The 16,314-nt window shown below is 40.2% G+C and overlaps 1 protein-coding gene across 3 annotated transcripts in view; it reads left to right on the forward strand.

Annotated features, from left to right (window-relative positions):
- NRAP (nebulin related anchoring protein) overlaps positions 1-16,314 on the forward strand; it is a 62,996-nt gene that overhangs the window by 16,308 nt on the left and 30,374 nt on the right. For 2 of the 3 annotated variants that reach the window (XM_054033978.1, XM_054033980.1), the window contains exons 11-20: positions 360-476; positions 3,146-3,250; positions 4,194-4,301; positions 5,016-5,120; positions 7,591-7,689; positions 9,399-9,506; positions 10,451-10,552; positions 11,081-11,278; positions 11,495-11,599; positions 13,751-13,849. In XM_054033978.1, coding sequence (XP_053889953.1) covers positions 360-476; positions 3,146-3,250; positions 4,194-4,301; positions 5,016-5,120; positions 7,591-7,689; positions 9,399-9,506; positions 10,451-10,552; positions 11,081-11,278; positions 11,495-11,599; positions 13,751-13,849 — 1,146 coding nt within the window. The remainder of the gene's footprint in view (positions 1-359; positions 477-3,145; positions 3,251-4,193; positions 4,302-5,015; positions 5,121-7,590; positions 7,690-9,398; positions 9,507-10,450; positions 10,553-11,080; positions 11,279-11,494; positions 11,600-13,750; positions 13,850-16,314) is intronic. The other variant, XM_054033979.1, reaches the window with a different exon arrangement.

Genomic DNA, 16,314 nt, shown 5'->3' on the forward strand with positions numbered 1-16,314 from the left:
GAATAGAGTACAAGCCTCAATCAGTTGCTAGCCAAGAATCTGCTAGTGATTAATAATATGAAGATGTCTGTTCAAGTAACTAAGAACCAGTGCTGTCCAACCAATGGGAAAACTTTTGAAGAAAAATACTAAATTGTGAAGTGGTTTCATATGATTACAAGACTGGTGATTTTCAATGGAGATGATTTTAAGAAGTAACAGCCTGCAATTAATTTACCTTTCCAACTTATTTACCCTTTTGTTCAAGCACATTAAAACTAATAGAAATTAAGGAAAAGTCTTACTCTGGCTCTTCCAGTGAATGGAAATGACAACAATGACAAAAATATCTTTGTTTGGATTATTTTTCCCTTTTTTAGATAAAATACAAAAAGGATCATTCAAAGATGAAAGGGGCAGCCCACTTCCATTCTCTTTCAGCCGAAGACAACTTAGTTCTTAAACAAGCCCAGAATGTCAACAAGCTTGTCAGTGAGGTAAGGAGTCAAATAGAATTATGGACTGATAGGAGAGCAGCCCATACTAGATACAGCTATATCTATTTATCTCTGGCAGGTAAATTCTGCTTTCTCCGGCTAGGAAAGTAAAAAGTTGTTGTCCTTAATGACTACCACACATGAAAACAATCAATGTGTAGTACAGTTATAAAATATGGCCATTCCTTAGGAGAAACATTCAGGGACAGATCCTCAGCTGATGAAAGTTGTCACAGCTTCATTGACTTCAGTAGACGTTTGAGAAGTTACACCAGCTGAGGCTCTTCTCCTCACCTTTCCGTGTTTTTTAAAATGAAAGCATCTCCAGATGAACTAAAATAACTTTTCTGTTTCTTGAACGACACGTTTCACTGCATGTGTTTTTTTCATGTAATTCCTTTCTGCAGTGAAAGTAATATTTAACACTTACTGGTATGGGGGCCGGCCTCAGCCCATTCGTGCTGTCTGGCCCGTGCTGCCCAGGGCTCCAGTGGCGATTTAAAAGGGCCCGGGGCTCTGGCCCTTTAAAATCACCGGCCGTGGGGCAGGTGCTCCTTTTGTCCCCCACTGTCACTGGCCCGGGGTGGGGGGGGAGGAGGCAAAAGGGGCAACGACGCTAAAGTGCTGCCGTGGCAGTGCTTTAAGCAGGGTCCTTTGCCGCGGCAGTGTACGGGCTGATACTGGCGGCCCACTTTCACCCCTCACTTTCTCCAGGAACATCCTTCCTTCCTCCTCCGCCTTTTTTTTTTTTTTTTTAAAGGAAAAGAAACCAGGAGTGTACATATTATAGACAGAGGAGATCAAGAGATGCAGAATTTTGTTTCAGATAAAGTTTTCCAAAATGTTGTCAATGTGATTTAGTGAATAGATTGTTGGACTGGTAGTCAGGAGACCTGAGTTCTGTTTCTAGCTCTGCCACTGACATGCTGTGTCACCTTGGGAATCTGATCACCTCAGTTCTCCCACCTGTAAAATGGGGGTAATGATACTTGCCTTCTATTGTAAAGTGCTTTGAGCTCTAAACATGAGAAGTGCTACATAAATGCTGAGTATTATTATTTTATTTTTCTGAATTTAAAATGTATTTTAGATTAGGCTTAAATACAAGTTCTACACTTAAGAACTTGCAAATTTTTGGGGAAAGATTTGCTTACCTATTTGAATATGAAATCAAAATCCAATATACAGCTGAGCTCTAATTCTGTACCCTGTTCTGCCTCCACATATACATATGAAGTAATCAATGGGAAACTTGCATGTGAATTAAAGAGAAGAATTAGACCCGTAGTATCAGCACTGCATGTACTAATTAATACTTTCATACAAGGAATTTCAATTTGACTTATAAAGTGACATCACTGTTATAGAGAAAGAGAAAGCAGCATATTTCTGATTCTGGCCAACCTCAGGAAGTCCTTTGCATGGCTCTTAGTGCCGTGTTTCTCATTTTCTGGGGTTCGAAACATAAGTAATTTAGGATAATTCAGAAGTGCATATTACCATGTTTTAAAGGGTTTTCTGCAGATAATTGGAAAAATTAACCTTTGAAAAATATATGCAAAATGGGCCAAAATCCAATTTCCATTATATCTGTGCGCCTCTATTAATGTATAGAGAACAGAATCCAGCATCCTGTAAAAGACTGTCGCTTACAAATAATGCAAAAAAGACACATCTGCTTGTAAGAGAATCGTGTACAGGAATTCTCAAACTATTCTGAGTTGTTAAGGCATGTCCACTATTATCCAATTAATGGATGCAGTGCGTCAGGAGTATTCTCCAATTACCCAGAACAATTCAGCTGAAGTGCTAGGACACAACCTCCCACATTTGGGTACTCTTGCGATATCCAGTGCAAGTCTTCTTAGAAGAAACTTTCCAAATCTGTTTTGTATCAGTATAACTGAAATAACGTGTCCGTTCTTTGGGGGTGCAACTACATAGTCTATTTGTCAGGAACATTAGCATGTATTAATTTGTTCATAGAATTGTGCTGTGATAGCTTTAGAGAAGAAGGATAACTTTTTCAAAATTGATATGTGATTCTGGATGCCTCTGATCTGGGGGCCCCACTTAAGAGGTCTTTAAGGGTATGTCTACATTGCAGCTGGGGGTGAGCCTCTTGGTAGACGACTCACATTAGTGGAGCTCAAGCTAACATGGTAAAAATAGCAGTAGGAATGTTGCATCTTAGGCTCGATCTCCTCTACTCAAGCTTAGGTGGGTTTGAGAACCTGAGCCTCAACATCCCCGCTGCTCGATGTTTGAGCACACCAGCTCGAGCTCTGCTAGTGCGAGTCTATCTGCCTGAACTGGGAAACTCACTCCCAGATGCAACGTAGGCATACCCCAGGGGGCCTCATATGTAGATGCTGAGCAGTCAGCACTTTCTGAAAAACGTCTTGTACTAGGGACCCAAAGCTGAGACGTCTAAAATCACTATTCGCTTTTTGAAAACGTAGGCCCCAAAATCATCATCAAGGCCATAGGGCTCACTATTGGAAAGGGTAAAATCAGAAGTGTGGAACCTACATTTTACTGTATGCCATATAATAAAATCATTTTATGTTAACTTATCTGGATTTAAGGTATGACTTATGTACATAGATATTTTATGCAGTGAATTCAGATTTTGCTACATCTCACCCTTGTATTTTTTGGCTTCTAAGGTGAAGTACAAGAAGGACCTGGAAAACAGTAAAGGCCACAGTATTAACTACTGTGAGACTCCCCAGTTCAAGAATGTGAGCAAGATCTCAAAATATACTAGTGATGTAAGTCCTCAGTATCTTGCATGCAGTGCAGTGGAAGTTTAACTTAGCAGCTGCTGGAATCACAGTTCATCTGTGTGTGTTCCATATAAGCCTTGAGTAAAAGCTGCATTGGGAGTTTGAATAGAATAGTCATTTTTTGTGTGTTTGTATAATGCTTAGCATAACATGGGCCTGGTCTGTGATAACAGCTCCTAGGCACTACAATAATACAAATAATAATAATTAATATAGGGAAAAGAGATTACTTACTACAATGCATTGCTAATCCAATCAAAAATGACTATTAACATTCTTTGTCACACTTTCATTTACTTCATCACTTATGTCCATGTGTTAATTGAAGTGAAATATATGCAGATAATCTCAGGAGCCATTTTTTGAGATGTAAATTATTGAGCAGAACATAATTAAATATCTGTAAAACTAATGTTTATTATTATTGGTGTAGCAATAACTCATTTTAAAAACATCTTTAACTAAAATACGTTAGTAAGATGATCTCCATCAGCACAAAGGTAGGGCAGAATGGGTGACTATCCTAAATGAGGACACAAAAGAGTATTCATGCAAGAAATTTTAAAATATCATGGGATTAATTCCTTTGTTATAAGTAACTCTTTCTCAGTTTAATGATCCATTATTTCTGAGGTAAATAATTTTCAGCAATGAAGTGAGAAGGCACCAAATTTGTGTGGCACGTAGGTAATTTTGGGAAAACAATTGACATCTGTTGAAATGAAGGTCTCTTGGGAGGTGTGCCAATAGTTTTTTTTTCTTTTAAGGTGTAAAAATTGTTGTATAATCACGATGAGTTTTCACACGATAGCACCACTAGTAGATCATTTGAACCGGCTATATTTTCCTATGCTCAGTACCTGTCTCTTTGCTGTAACAGATAGTGAAATGAAATACATTTTCTGAGACGTTTGATTTTTGTGTATAGCTTAAATACAGAGAAAAATACCAGAATCAAATGAAAGGTCATTATGAAGGCATTGGCATGGACAGGCGCACTCTGCATGCTATGAAGGTTGGCAGGTTGGCAAGCAATGTAAGTCATTTGCACTTATATTATAGTAGGTAGTGCGGTAGTATTCAGTTATGTAGATGTGTTCTCTTTTTTTTGTCTTCAGCCTTCAATTGATGAGAAACCTTAGATCGAATTATGTTGTGAGGTGCTAAGGATGGATGTGCTGAGAAGACTATAAATCTTGGAAACCCTTCTGCACTAGTTTACACATATTTTATTATGCAGGAGAAGTTAAAATAATTCACTTAGGTATCCAATCCTGCAAAATACTGAGCTCCCTCAATTCCCTTGGACGTCAATTGGAGCTGAGGTTGGTCAACACAGTGTAGGGTCAGGTGAAAAAACAATCTTTAATGAAGGTTTCTGAACCCTGTAATTTACTGGATTAGTCACAATGCCATTTTGTTACATACCATTCCTTCAAGTACATTATTTACAAATCTGTAAGAAACTCAAGAACTAAGCTGAAAGATAAAAGAGATATGTCATAGGTGGAAGTTAAGTTAATGCTCCCACTGTTGGCATTGGATTAATTGTGTAGTTGAAAAAGAATCAATTAGTGGCTAAACTACGCAAATAATTTCATTTTCTTTGTCGTTGATGACATTGAACTTACTTTGTTTCTTGTGTTTAATATTAATATTATTGTTTCTCCTTTCCTCTTGACTGATAATTATTCAAACAAATGACAGCTTTAAAAAAAGACTGATTTTTTTTGTTCTCCCTGTGTTTCAGATAGCCTATAAATCTGATTACAAGCACGACAATGTTGACTACAATTACCCAGCTACACTCACTCCTTCATATCAAACAACAAGGAAGTTGGCTCCTTTGAAAGATGTAAATAATCGTATGGGTTTTCATGCTGTTTCTTGTACGGCTCATCTCCTGGAGGAGAAAATCTGAAGCCTAGTGTGTGATTTTATCCTGGTGGCAGACAGCTGGTAACACAAGGCTCAGTGGGGTCAGGAAGGCTGGGAGGATTGGGAATGGGATACAGAGGCTGTCAGCCCAAGTCACTGGTTTCAGTTCAGACCAGATTGTTGGTAACCTAAAGGTGAATTGGTGTGGGGAAGTTTACACTACTATTGCCCATACTGTACCTGCTGTATGGATAAATTGAGGACTTCAGTCTACAGTTTGTCATTCTGGCACCTTTCCAAGCACTAAATTCCCCCCCTGAAAATATTAGCTGAATAGGTATAGCTGATCTCTTCTGTGGGTTCTTCAATACTTAATATTCTAACTGCTAATGGGTATTGTATTGCTTCTTCTCCAGCAATAGTTACATTTTGTCTGTGGAAAGGGCTAGGGAGACAAGGAGGGGAGAAGGAGAATTTGAATTAACTATTCTCTTCCTCTTGCCATGTGGAAGACTTACATCCCCCCAAGAGGTGAAGCAAGAATGTCAAGGGCAGGGACTGTAGGCACCAACGTTTCACTTATCCAAGAACAGACTGGGCTTGGAGCATTTTTGTCTAGTACATGTTTGCCATGACTCCAGGCAGGACTTGTGCATGACTAGCATTGCGGCAAAGTGATTTAGGCCTGGTCCACCCTAACCCCCCATTTCAAACTAAGGTATGCAAATTCAGCTACGTTAATAACGTAGCTGAATTCGAAGTACCTTAGTTCGAACTTACCGCGGGTCCAGACGCGGCAGGCAGGCTCCCCCGGCGATGCCGCGTACTCCTCTCGCCGAGCTGGAGTACCGGCGTCGACGGCGAGCACTTCTGGGATCGATTTATCGCGTCTAGACAAGACGCGATAAATCGATCCCAGAAGATCGATTGCTTACCGCTGGACCCAGAGGTAAGTGTAGACCTACCCTTATATGCTCCAAAGAAAGGACCTGCAAGCAAATACAGCATTAGGCCAAACCTGCCCAGAGGCTAGAGCTCACTTGAGCAATTTGGATGTGCGTTATGTGTATTACCACACAGCCAACATTCCCAGTTCTCAGATCATCATTAGCAATAAGTACATGTGGTTAAGTTTAAAGAAAAAAGGAGATTAAAAAGAAGAAAAGAAAGAAACTGTCTGCTGAAGAGAGCCTTAGATATCTACATAGAAAGAGTGAATATACTCTTTTAAGTACACTGATCGCTTTTGGCTTTGTGAGATAAGTCATGCAATTCTTCTAATGTGAGTTAACATGGTGGGTAGCAGAAGTGTGTATATATGCAGGTGTCTCAGATAAAGAGGATCCTATTAAAATGGATTCATAGCTTTAAATGCCTTTGAATTATACTCCACTTCATGGCAAAAAAAGTTCTTAAAGAACTAGTTTTAAGCAACATACAATTTGCAATGTTTGGTGATTAACTACAATTTATATTAAGAGAATAATAATTGTGTCCTGCAACGTAACCCTGAGGCCTTTGTCAGGAATAGGTTTAAAAGAAAATTTCTCCACGACATTTTATCTTGCATAGTTTGGGGATTTAATATATTTATCTTTATAGATTATTATTGCTGCAACTGTATTCATATACTAGGAATTTAGTGCACTCTAATGCACTCCTACTGATGGCTGACATTGAAATGCTTTTTTTCCTGCACCATATATATTTTCCCTTCCATAACAAACTCTTACCATACAAGAAACTTTTATTATCAGTTATTACATTTTAAAAACTAGTTAAAGACAAGTAGTAATAGAGCCCATTGGAATACAATTTGTTCTGTGTAACTATATGGCAGGACAGACCACTACTGAAGTAAATTCCTGATTACAAAGATAAAAGGGATTCTAAGGCTATGTTTATACCATGTGGGATCGACACTCTGGTGATTGATACATTGGGGGTCGATTAAGCGGGTCTAGTGAAGACCCGCTAAATCGACGGCAGAGCGTCTCCCATTGACACAGCGCAGTTTAGACACTGCAGTAAATCGACCTAAGCTACGTCAACTCCAGTTACACTGTTCACGTAGCTGGAGTTGCGTAATTTAGGTCGACTTACTGTGGTAGTGTAGACATAGCCTAAGAGATATGCAGGATATTAATTTGATAGGAATGCTTTATAAGAACCAATTGAAACTGTGTCTCATTAATAAAATCCATACACTGTGTTTGAGGGAAGTTTGTTTTCAAGTAATAATCTCAGCACAGGGAATTTTCTGAGGATTAATTACTGGCTATGCTTAATCTCATCTACATCTCCTGGCTTTGGGAATTGTTCTACATGTCAGTTTTTATGACTTAAGTGGTGGGTTTACCCCAAATTTCAGTTAAACGAAACTTCTCTACCATACCTTTCACATGCCAATCTGAGCATTTCCTTTTTTGTTTCTTATTTTAACTTAGGTAAACTACAGACAAAGCATAGACAAACTGAAGTACAGCTCTGTTACCAGCACTCCACAAATTATTCAAGCCAAAATAAACTCACAACAGCTCAGTGATGTAAGTCCTGCTGCCATTGACCATCTCTGTTTATTAGCGATAAGAAAATATTTTATTTCCTAATGTTCTCACTGCATATATGTCTTCTTTCTTGTTGATAATAGTTGATAGGTAGGTTTACAACTAAAACCATAGAAAATGAATGAAATTGCTTTCAAGGCCAAGTGGCCACATCAGTAGATCAAGAAATATGAAATCCTTTCTTGAACTTTGAGAAGTTATATAACTTCAGTTTCTGGCTATTTGATTTGTTAATACTTGTTTTTATTGGACTTGTCCTACAGGCCTATTTACATTATACCATTTACCTGGAATTTTCTTTGAATAACTAGGGGAAAGTTATATTTGCCTTTTCTTCTTATTTCCAAGTTTGTTTAGTTATTACAGACTTCTATTATGGCCCTTAACACATTAAAACAAACAATAATCACTTCAAGTTAGATGGAATTACATTTGGTTTATTGAAGGTGCTTTGTTTCAATGTCTGTGACAGTTGACTTACTGAGCCCAGTATGAGAAAACCAAAATGAATTACACTCTACCACAGGACGTTCCTCAGTTAGTCAAGGCGAAAGCCAACGCTGAGCTATACTGTGGGGTAAGCAAAGTGACTTGCAAATGTAGATCTATGTAGTGTCCTCAAATATGAGCAATAATAAACACACGGATGCGGAGACGGTTCAGGAAGAACTAGGCATCTCTGTTCTGCCTTTATTCAACAATCTGAGACAAAGTTATCCAGATTAGTAGGGATACAATGTGAAGCACAACCTTGGAGTGAGATCTCATGAAATGACTTGAATTTGACTAGTAGATTAAATGTCCACACCTCAAAACTGACCACCCAAATTAGTGCTCATTGGATGTATTACTCTTCTGGCAGGGCTAGTGCAAAGACCAAGGATTTAGATCTTGATCCAAAGCCCACTGAAGTCAGGGGAAAGGCTTTCATTGATTGCATCGGGCTTTGGATCAAGTGCCACTGTTGCCAACTCTCATGATTTATCACAATATTTGGTGCTTTACTTAAAGCTGCAACTCTTGGAATCAGACAGAAGACAATTACCCCCCACCCTGTACATTTATTATTTGCTACAAATCTCATTACTTTTAAGCCAATCTTGTGGCAATTCTGCAAGTCCTTAATGGGGATTTCACATTCCATTGTGCTTCCTCCAATTCAAGGCGGAGGCGTATTGGTGGAACAATGTGGGAAGATGCATAGTGCCCGTGATGTACAGTTATTATCTCTATTGTTGTGATGGTCATGCCCAGAGGCCCCAACCAGAATTGGCCCCATTGTGATAGGTGGTGTACAAACACAGAGGTAAAGATGGCCTCTGTTCCAAATAATTTTGGATGGGATTTTCAAAAGCAGCTGAGTGAATTGGGCACCTCCTAACTTCCATTGGCTCTCAATCGAAGTTGGGCCCCTGACTCTTTTAGGCACTTCAAAAATCCCACCCTTATGATCTAAGTACTCCTGCCACCTGCTCTGTGCATAACTGGGGACCACAAGCTCCAGGAATGTTAAATCTGGCCTCTTCCAGAATCAATTATTTAACATAAAATAATGGTAAATAAATATATTATATTTAACTGAGTATAGTATATTTTTGTTTAGTTCCTCACGATTTTCCATGGTTGCTTTAGCTGTTTAGGCAGGTATATTCATGTTAGTGACATGCTATTTGTATTTCTGTTCTCAGATTAAGTACAAAGAAGGTTGGGAGAAGACCAAGGGTCGGGGCTTTGAAATGAATCTGGATTCCATGTCTTTACTTGCTGCCAAAGCCTCAAGGGATCTTGCCAGTGATGTAGGTTGTATTTAATTAACTAGGAAGTCAGCAATAGCATAGGGAAATAAATAGGTTGTTTCACCTGGGTTTTTAAGCCCTGAATTTTACCGTTGTGCATTCATCTTTCTCGATGGTTGATGAACTCTAGGAAAATTTGTTCAGAATAATTCCTATAGGCAACCAGTCCCACTCTCCGAAAAATTGCTTATTTTTTTTGTGTATATAAAGAAATAAAATTAGAAAAAGAGCAGTAGCTCCATGTCCATGTTGTAAAATTCAGCATTTTGGATTAATTAGACCAACACAAACCTCACCAGCTCCAATGCAAGTACAAGGCGTGCTTCTTTGATTTGCCTTCTTTAACATAAACACATAGCATGTATATTTAAAAAAAATCCTAAAAACAAAACCCTACCAAAACAAACCGCTACACTGCATGCATCATTCTTTCCCCTGTGGAGAGGTTGAGGGAGAGAATAATCATGTATGAGAACGGTTAGTCAAGTTGCTTAATTAATTATTGGAAGGCATTCATATTACACTGCTGAGGGCAATATAACAACCTACAGAATAGAATAGAAGCTGTTTATGTTAAAATGAGTCAACCCCCGAAGACCTTGCTCAGTTTTTGTTTAGAACCCCATTACATATTTGGCTCAATAAGAACGTCAGGATTCAATCCAACACATTTTTCTTAAAAACAAAAGAATGATTTAGCTGTTTCAAAGGTTTTATATCTAGAAAAATATCCATGCGAGGAAAGGCTTAGCCCTTCTAATAGGTTAAAGAAGACACAACTAAGGCCAACCTGATTGCCTTTCAGAATTCATAAGCATATTTGAGAGCGCTGAATTGGCTACCAGGCCCTACATTCAAATGGCCTGTCCCTAAACATACTGCATATCTTTGTGGCAATTGGAAAATGGTCTGTTGTTTACAGTAAATTATTTTCCTCTTCAAAGATTAAATACAAAGAAGAATATGAAAAGACAAAAGGCAAAGCAATTGGAAACAAAGATTCAAGACTTCTGCATTCGTTGCAAGTGGCCAAGATGAGTAGTGAGGTAAATGATTGATTTCTTTTACTTAAAAGATGTTTTTCATCATTATACTATTTTGCTAGTTTAGGGTTGGAGCTCTTGAACACTGCATTGTTGGTATTGATCTTATTTTCAGAAGAGGAAAGCACATTGAACCCTGGGCTTGAAAAAACAAACTAAACAAAAACAAAAAAACAAAACCCATAGACTTTGCAAAGGGTTGCAAGATAAAAGTACAGAGTGAAGTGAGCTGGACCGTGTTATGGATCCATGAGAGGAATTGCCAGTGGAACCTGCAAATCGATGGTCCCATTTTGGGGTTACAATGTGGCCCCTTTTGAAACCTCAGTCCTACAAGTCTTTGCCTAATATGCAGCAGGGTGGGCAAGTTTATTTCACCCTATCACAAATGATGATGGAGGCTAAGTATAGGTTTTGTGGATAAATAATGCCTGATTATACAGTGATATCAAATAAAGTACTTATAAGCCATTGCTTGCTTTCTTGTTTCTCTTAAAGTAATGGTGAATGTATTGTTCCTTTATATCCTAGATTGCTTATAAAAAAGGTTTTGAGGAGAGTAAGAGACATTTCCATTTGCCCATGGACATGGTAAACCTGAAGCATGCCAAGAAAGCCCAGGCTTTGGCTAGTGACCTTGAATATAGGAAGAAACTCCATGAGTACACAATGGTTCCAGAAGACATGAAGACAAAGTGGGCCAAGAAGGCCTATGGACTTCAGAGTGAGGTAAGGTCAGACACCCCCATTTTAAATGTTGCTGCAGGTTAAGGGTTGAAGAGTTATCAGGATATATTAGGTGATCAAAATGACTTAATATTCCTTAGCACTTATATATCTGTTTTCATCTTCAAAATGTCTCTTCACAAATGCAGAACTGGCAAGTATGCATACTTTAACTGTCAGACTTGTGTCTCAGTCTAAAACATTTGTTTCCCTCTGTAGCTGCAGTACAGGGCAGATCTGACATGGATGAAAGGAGTTGGATGGATGACAGAAGGGAGTGTTAATGTAGAACAAGCCAAAAAAGCAGGAGATCTTGTTAGCGAGGTGAGCTGCACTTTCTGGCTGTTTTTCTGACTGGAAGGTTGAAGCGTGGTTGGCCAGGAGTATAGATGCTGTATGTGTAATGGATTGGGAGACTCAAGTATATTGGAAATTTGAGATTTGTCTGAGCTGATGGGGATGGTGCATGTGTGGCAAGGCAGTTTGGGAGATTTTGGGTTGCAGTTTGGGAAATATTTGCCCATCATGCAACTATACTCTTCTTCCCTGGAACTTAGTATTCGTGTCACAGGGCTCTCAGACAGATCTCTGTGTAATCATAATTGTTCCCTCCTACCCTTCTCCATCTGCCTGCACCTTTAGCACTGGGAAACAATGGGATTTTCTGTTTTGCCTTCCATTGCCATTAACCTCATGGGAATACACTTTCTCAACCTTCTTGCTCCAGTCTAGTGGTAGCGTTGGTGACAGTAAAGCAGGAGGATAGAAAGAAGAAACAATTAGGAGAAGTTTGAAGAGGAAAAGGAAGGAAAAGAAACCTGTTAGAGTTACTGGAAATCACATACTCTGATACCGTAGGCCTTTGACATCCAACTCTTTACTCCCAAAAATGAAAAATAAATATCAGAACCAAGGGAAGAAGCAACAGCTCAGATCCAATATCTTACTAGAGATGGACTGACATTTACTGCTGTGGCTTGCAATAGTAATGATCACTGCCACAAATATTTAATTTGTGGCGATCTGCCTGACACTAACCTCCTAAGATGAAAGCCCGTATATATTATTTTAAATATTTCTATTTCCAATGAGAAGCTGGCATTTTGTCATTTACTTGCAGCATGTCATTATGTTATGTTGCATACAATTGTGACAAAACCACACTGTTCTTAATCTGCCTCTGTCCCCTCTAAATTCTAAATACAAAGCAAAATGAGCACCTCTTTGAAGCAGAGCATGCTTTTTTAACTTCTGTTTTGTGTGCAGCTGGGAAAGTCCCAGTGTGAACTGATCTGTTCACCTATCAGTTCAAACAGTGGCTTCCACTGCCGAAATGATGTAATAGAAACACTCACATATATCCCTGCAACATGGAATGGTTGGTTTGATTGCTGAATCGTTAGATTAATAAACAGTCAATAAAAGTACATAAGAAGAGTTTGCCTGGTCTCCCCATCATACGCTGTCTTGAAATAGTTATGATGTATTTTCTTATACTGTCTCAAAAGCAGACAGAAATTTGTTATTTGCTCTGAAAGGAACACTACACCAGACTCGAACGTTGAGATGAATTCAGAATAGACTAGATCCAAAGGTCAATAGGAGTCTTTCTAATGGCTTCAGTGGACCTTGGATCAGGCCATTAAGGAATATTATGGTGTATTAATCAGAAGGACAGTCTTAATCATGCAAGGTGAAACTTTGGTTCCTTGCACAAAATCTCTGCAAAAGGGCTCACTGTCAGATACTAATGCACAGGGCTGGGCAGAATGGAATGCTCCTTCTGACAACCAAACCTAGAACCTGGGTGTGGGGCACCTACAGCTGCCACTACAGACAACCCTCCGTAGTTAGCACCCGGTTGATATTGGAGAAAAGTGCCAGGGTAATATCTTGAATTGTCACAAGGTTCAATATGGGGAAAGTTTGTATCAAGAGGGCTAAAATATGTCCTCTGTGCTCTTTATTAAATAGTACAGCAGCATTAAGCTCTTCCATAATCTAACAAACTACAAAAAGAACAACAGAAACTTGAGTTTGAAAAGGTTTATATCGTAAAATGTGGTGGTAACATGCACTGGGGGGCTCAGGCAATGGTAATGGCATGCAGAGCCTTTAAACTTCTCTGTTACTGGTTCAAATCCAGGCCAGGAAGGTTGGTCAATGTGAAACAAGAAAGAGATCTAGGTCATACAGTCAGCATATCTGGCATTAATTAGTATGCATGTTTTCAGTCTCAGCAGAGAGAACATGGATTGGGCATGCATATGGCATTGCTCTCAGCACTAGCAGTCATCTTGCCAGTTCAGGTTCAGAGAGGATAGACTGTGGAAGCTTACAATGCTGATACCTGTGCTCTAAACAAAAGACGTCAGTTTCCAGAACTCTCAGTCTTCCCCTTTCGATAAGCACTGAATTCACTTGGGAAAATAAATGTGATAATTTCTGAATGCTCTTTTTTTTTTTTTAAATCAGAGAAAGTACAGACAGAAAGCCGATGCTCTAAAGTTCACCAGTGTGGCCGACAGTTCCCAGATCAAACACGCGAAGAAAAGCCAGGAACTGCAGAGTGATGTGAGTCCTCACTGATGCTTTATCATTAACTTGGTAATTCTTGGGGACAGATGGGAACCACTGAAAAAGAAATTGGCTTCAGTTCTGAATCTTGCCATGGCTTTAAATAACTTTGAGCTTTACTTCTTAAATCTTTTATTTTTTTAAAAAACTTTCCCCTGCTTCACAGCTAGAAACCTTTAAACCTGATAGGGAACAGATATATGCAAAGCTTCAGACTTCAGATACTATGGTGATAAGGGCCATATAGGCATCTGGATAGACGAATAGAGACTAAACCGGATCCTTTACAACTTCTGCATTTGGCATGGACCTCTGCTGTTTTTCTTTCCTCAGTGAGACTATTTTGCCTGTCTCACTCAGGGTACATCTACACTACAGCGGGGAGTCGATTTAAGATACGCAAATTCAGCTACGTGAATAGCGTAGCTGAATTCGACGTATTGCAGCCGACTTACCCCATTGTGAGGATGGCGGCAAAATCGACTTCTGCCGCTTTTTGTTGGCGGCGCTTACTACCACCTCTGCTGGTGGAGTTAGAGCGCCGATTCGGGGATCGATTGTCGCGTCCCGATGGGACGCGATAAATCGATCCCCGAGAGGTCGATTTCTACCCGCCGATTCAGGCGGGTAGTATAGACCAGACCTCAGATCCTTAACTATACCTAGTGCACTTAAGACTGCATCTTTTTGAGCACAAATGCTTAAGCTATTTTTAGGGAAATAAAGCTTTTCTCAAGGTGACTATTTTTTTTTCCCGATCCCCTTTCCTTCCTTAGATGTGAGAAATAGAGCAAGGACCCTGTCGGCTGGTATCTGTGAACTCCTGGCTGTGGTGAAGGCCCAGCTGGACCACAACCAGTTTTTAATTTTTCAAAACAAGGGACACCTGTTGTTAAATGTACTGATCACCTAATTTAGTGAGAGTGGTAACTGCTGATAGTGAGATATGTTACATGTTGTGACTTGAACTGAGGACACTAGCAGCTGTCCAGGTATTGCGTGAGCAACACTTAATCCTCAGTTGGTTGGTCTTTCCTAGACAGCTGCCTTCTTTCCTTTTTTGTTCATCTGTGTTTTAATATGTAACCCTTCTGCCAGTGGAGCCGGCAGCAACCAGGGCTGGGTTCAATATCTAGGGGTTCCTTTTCAACAATACAACATGGAACTGGCTCAAGCCCCCACCCAGTAACCTGGGAAAATTACACACCACCGCTGGGCACCTCTGAGAAGCAATACTTCCCCACTCGCAAGCACAGAGTCTGAGTGTAGAAAAGAAACTTTTAATGAAAGACGGGACGTCTCTGGACATTAATTAGGGAAAATTGCTACAAGCAGGATTCATAAGCATAAAACTGTGAGCAGGACGCCCATCCCAGAGTGTGTGGGGCAGAGCCTTCCGCCTCATGTTCTTCAGTTTTACAACCAAAAGTTCCTTTTCTGTGCCCCTTTCTGCTCCCTCACCATACCACATTTACAGCGGTTGTCCTTGGTCAGTGAGGATCCAGGGTTGAGAGGTGCATCTGTGTGAGTTCACTTCCCACCCGGGGAAGAAGGCACCTGGCTTGCTCTGCCATCTGAGCACTTGCTTTAGCTGGCTGCCCCGGCAGCCATGGTTCCTCTCTGCTGGCTACCCTGCTAGCCGCTCGTTCCACTCCCGCCGGCTAACTCCCACTGGCCAACTGTCAGTTACCTTCTGCTGGCACCTGCCTCTCTGCTATGACCTCTGCAGGTCAGTCTCTTAGTGATTTTCAATTTTTAGCAGGTGGGGCAGAAACGCTGTCCCACCACGAGTGATTTCAGCTCTCATTTAAGCACTTAAAATAACAAAAGGCTCCTCATGGAGCCTGTTTATCTCTATCTTTGAACAGTGGGGAGGAACAGGTTAAACCAGACCAGGGGATCCTTAAGGAAGAGTCCACACCTACTGGCTGGGACACCAAACCTCCACACACACACCCCACACACCTCTTACTTTTCATTCCCCCTGCTTTTAATACTAAAGTGATTTACAGAAGAACATAAGAATGGCCATACTGAGTCAGACCATAGGTCCGTCTAGCCCAGTATCCTGTCTTCCGACAGTGGCCAGTGCCAGGTGCCCCAGAGGGAAGGAACAGAACAGGTAATCATGAAGTGATCCATTCCCTGTCGCGCATTCTCAGCTTCTGGCAAACAGAAGTTAGGGACACCATCCCAATACCAGCCAAAGTTGATCACTTTGAGCAACACAGCTCTATCTGCTGGATATCTTGGCAGAGGTGGTGTGTTCATGTAAATACAGTTTGCTCCTGAAGCCTCTGCCTCTCCCAGCTGGCTGTCAGGGGAGAACTCATTCAGATCCTGCTTACAAATACTTGGCACTTGCATTTTTGCATCCATATAGCTCAAACCTCTTTAAAAAGTTGGTTTTAAAAGTGAATCAGAAAACCATGTAGGTCTCCTGAGTCTCTTCTCTTTTGTCT

This window comes from Malaclemys terrapin, chromosome 7 (genome assembly GCF_027887155.1).
Source record: "Malaclemys terrapin pileata isolate rMalTer1 chromosome 7, rMalTer1.hap1, whole genome shotgun sequence".
In the NCBI taxonomy this organism is placed as follows: Eukaryota; Metazoa; Chordata; order Testudines; family Emydidae; genus Malaclemys; species Malaclemys terrapin.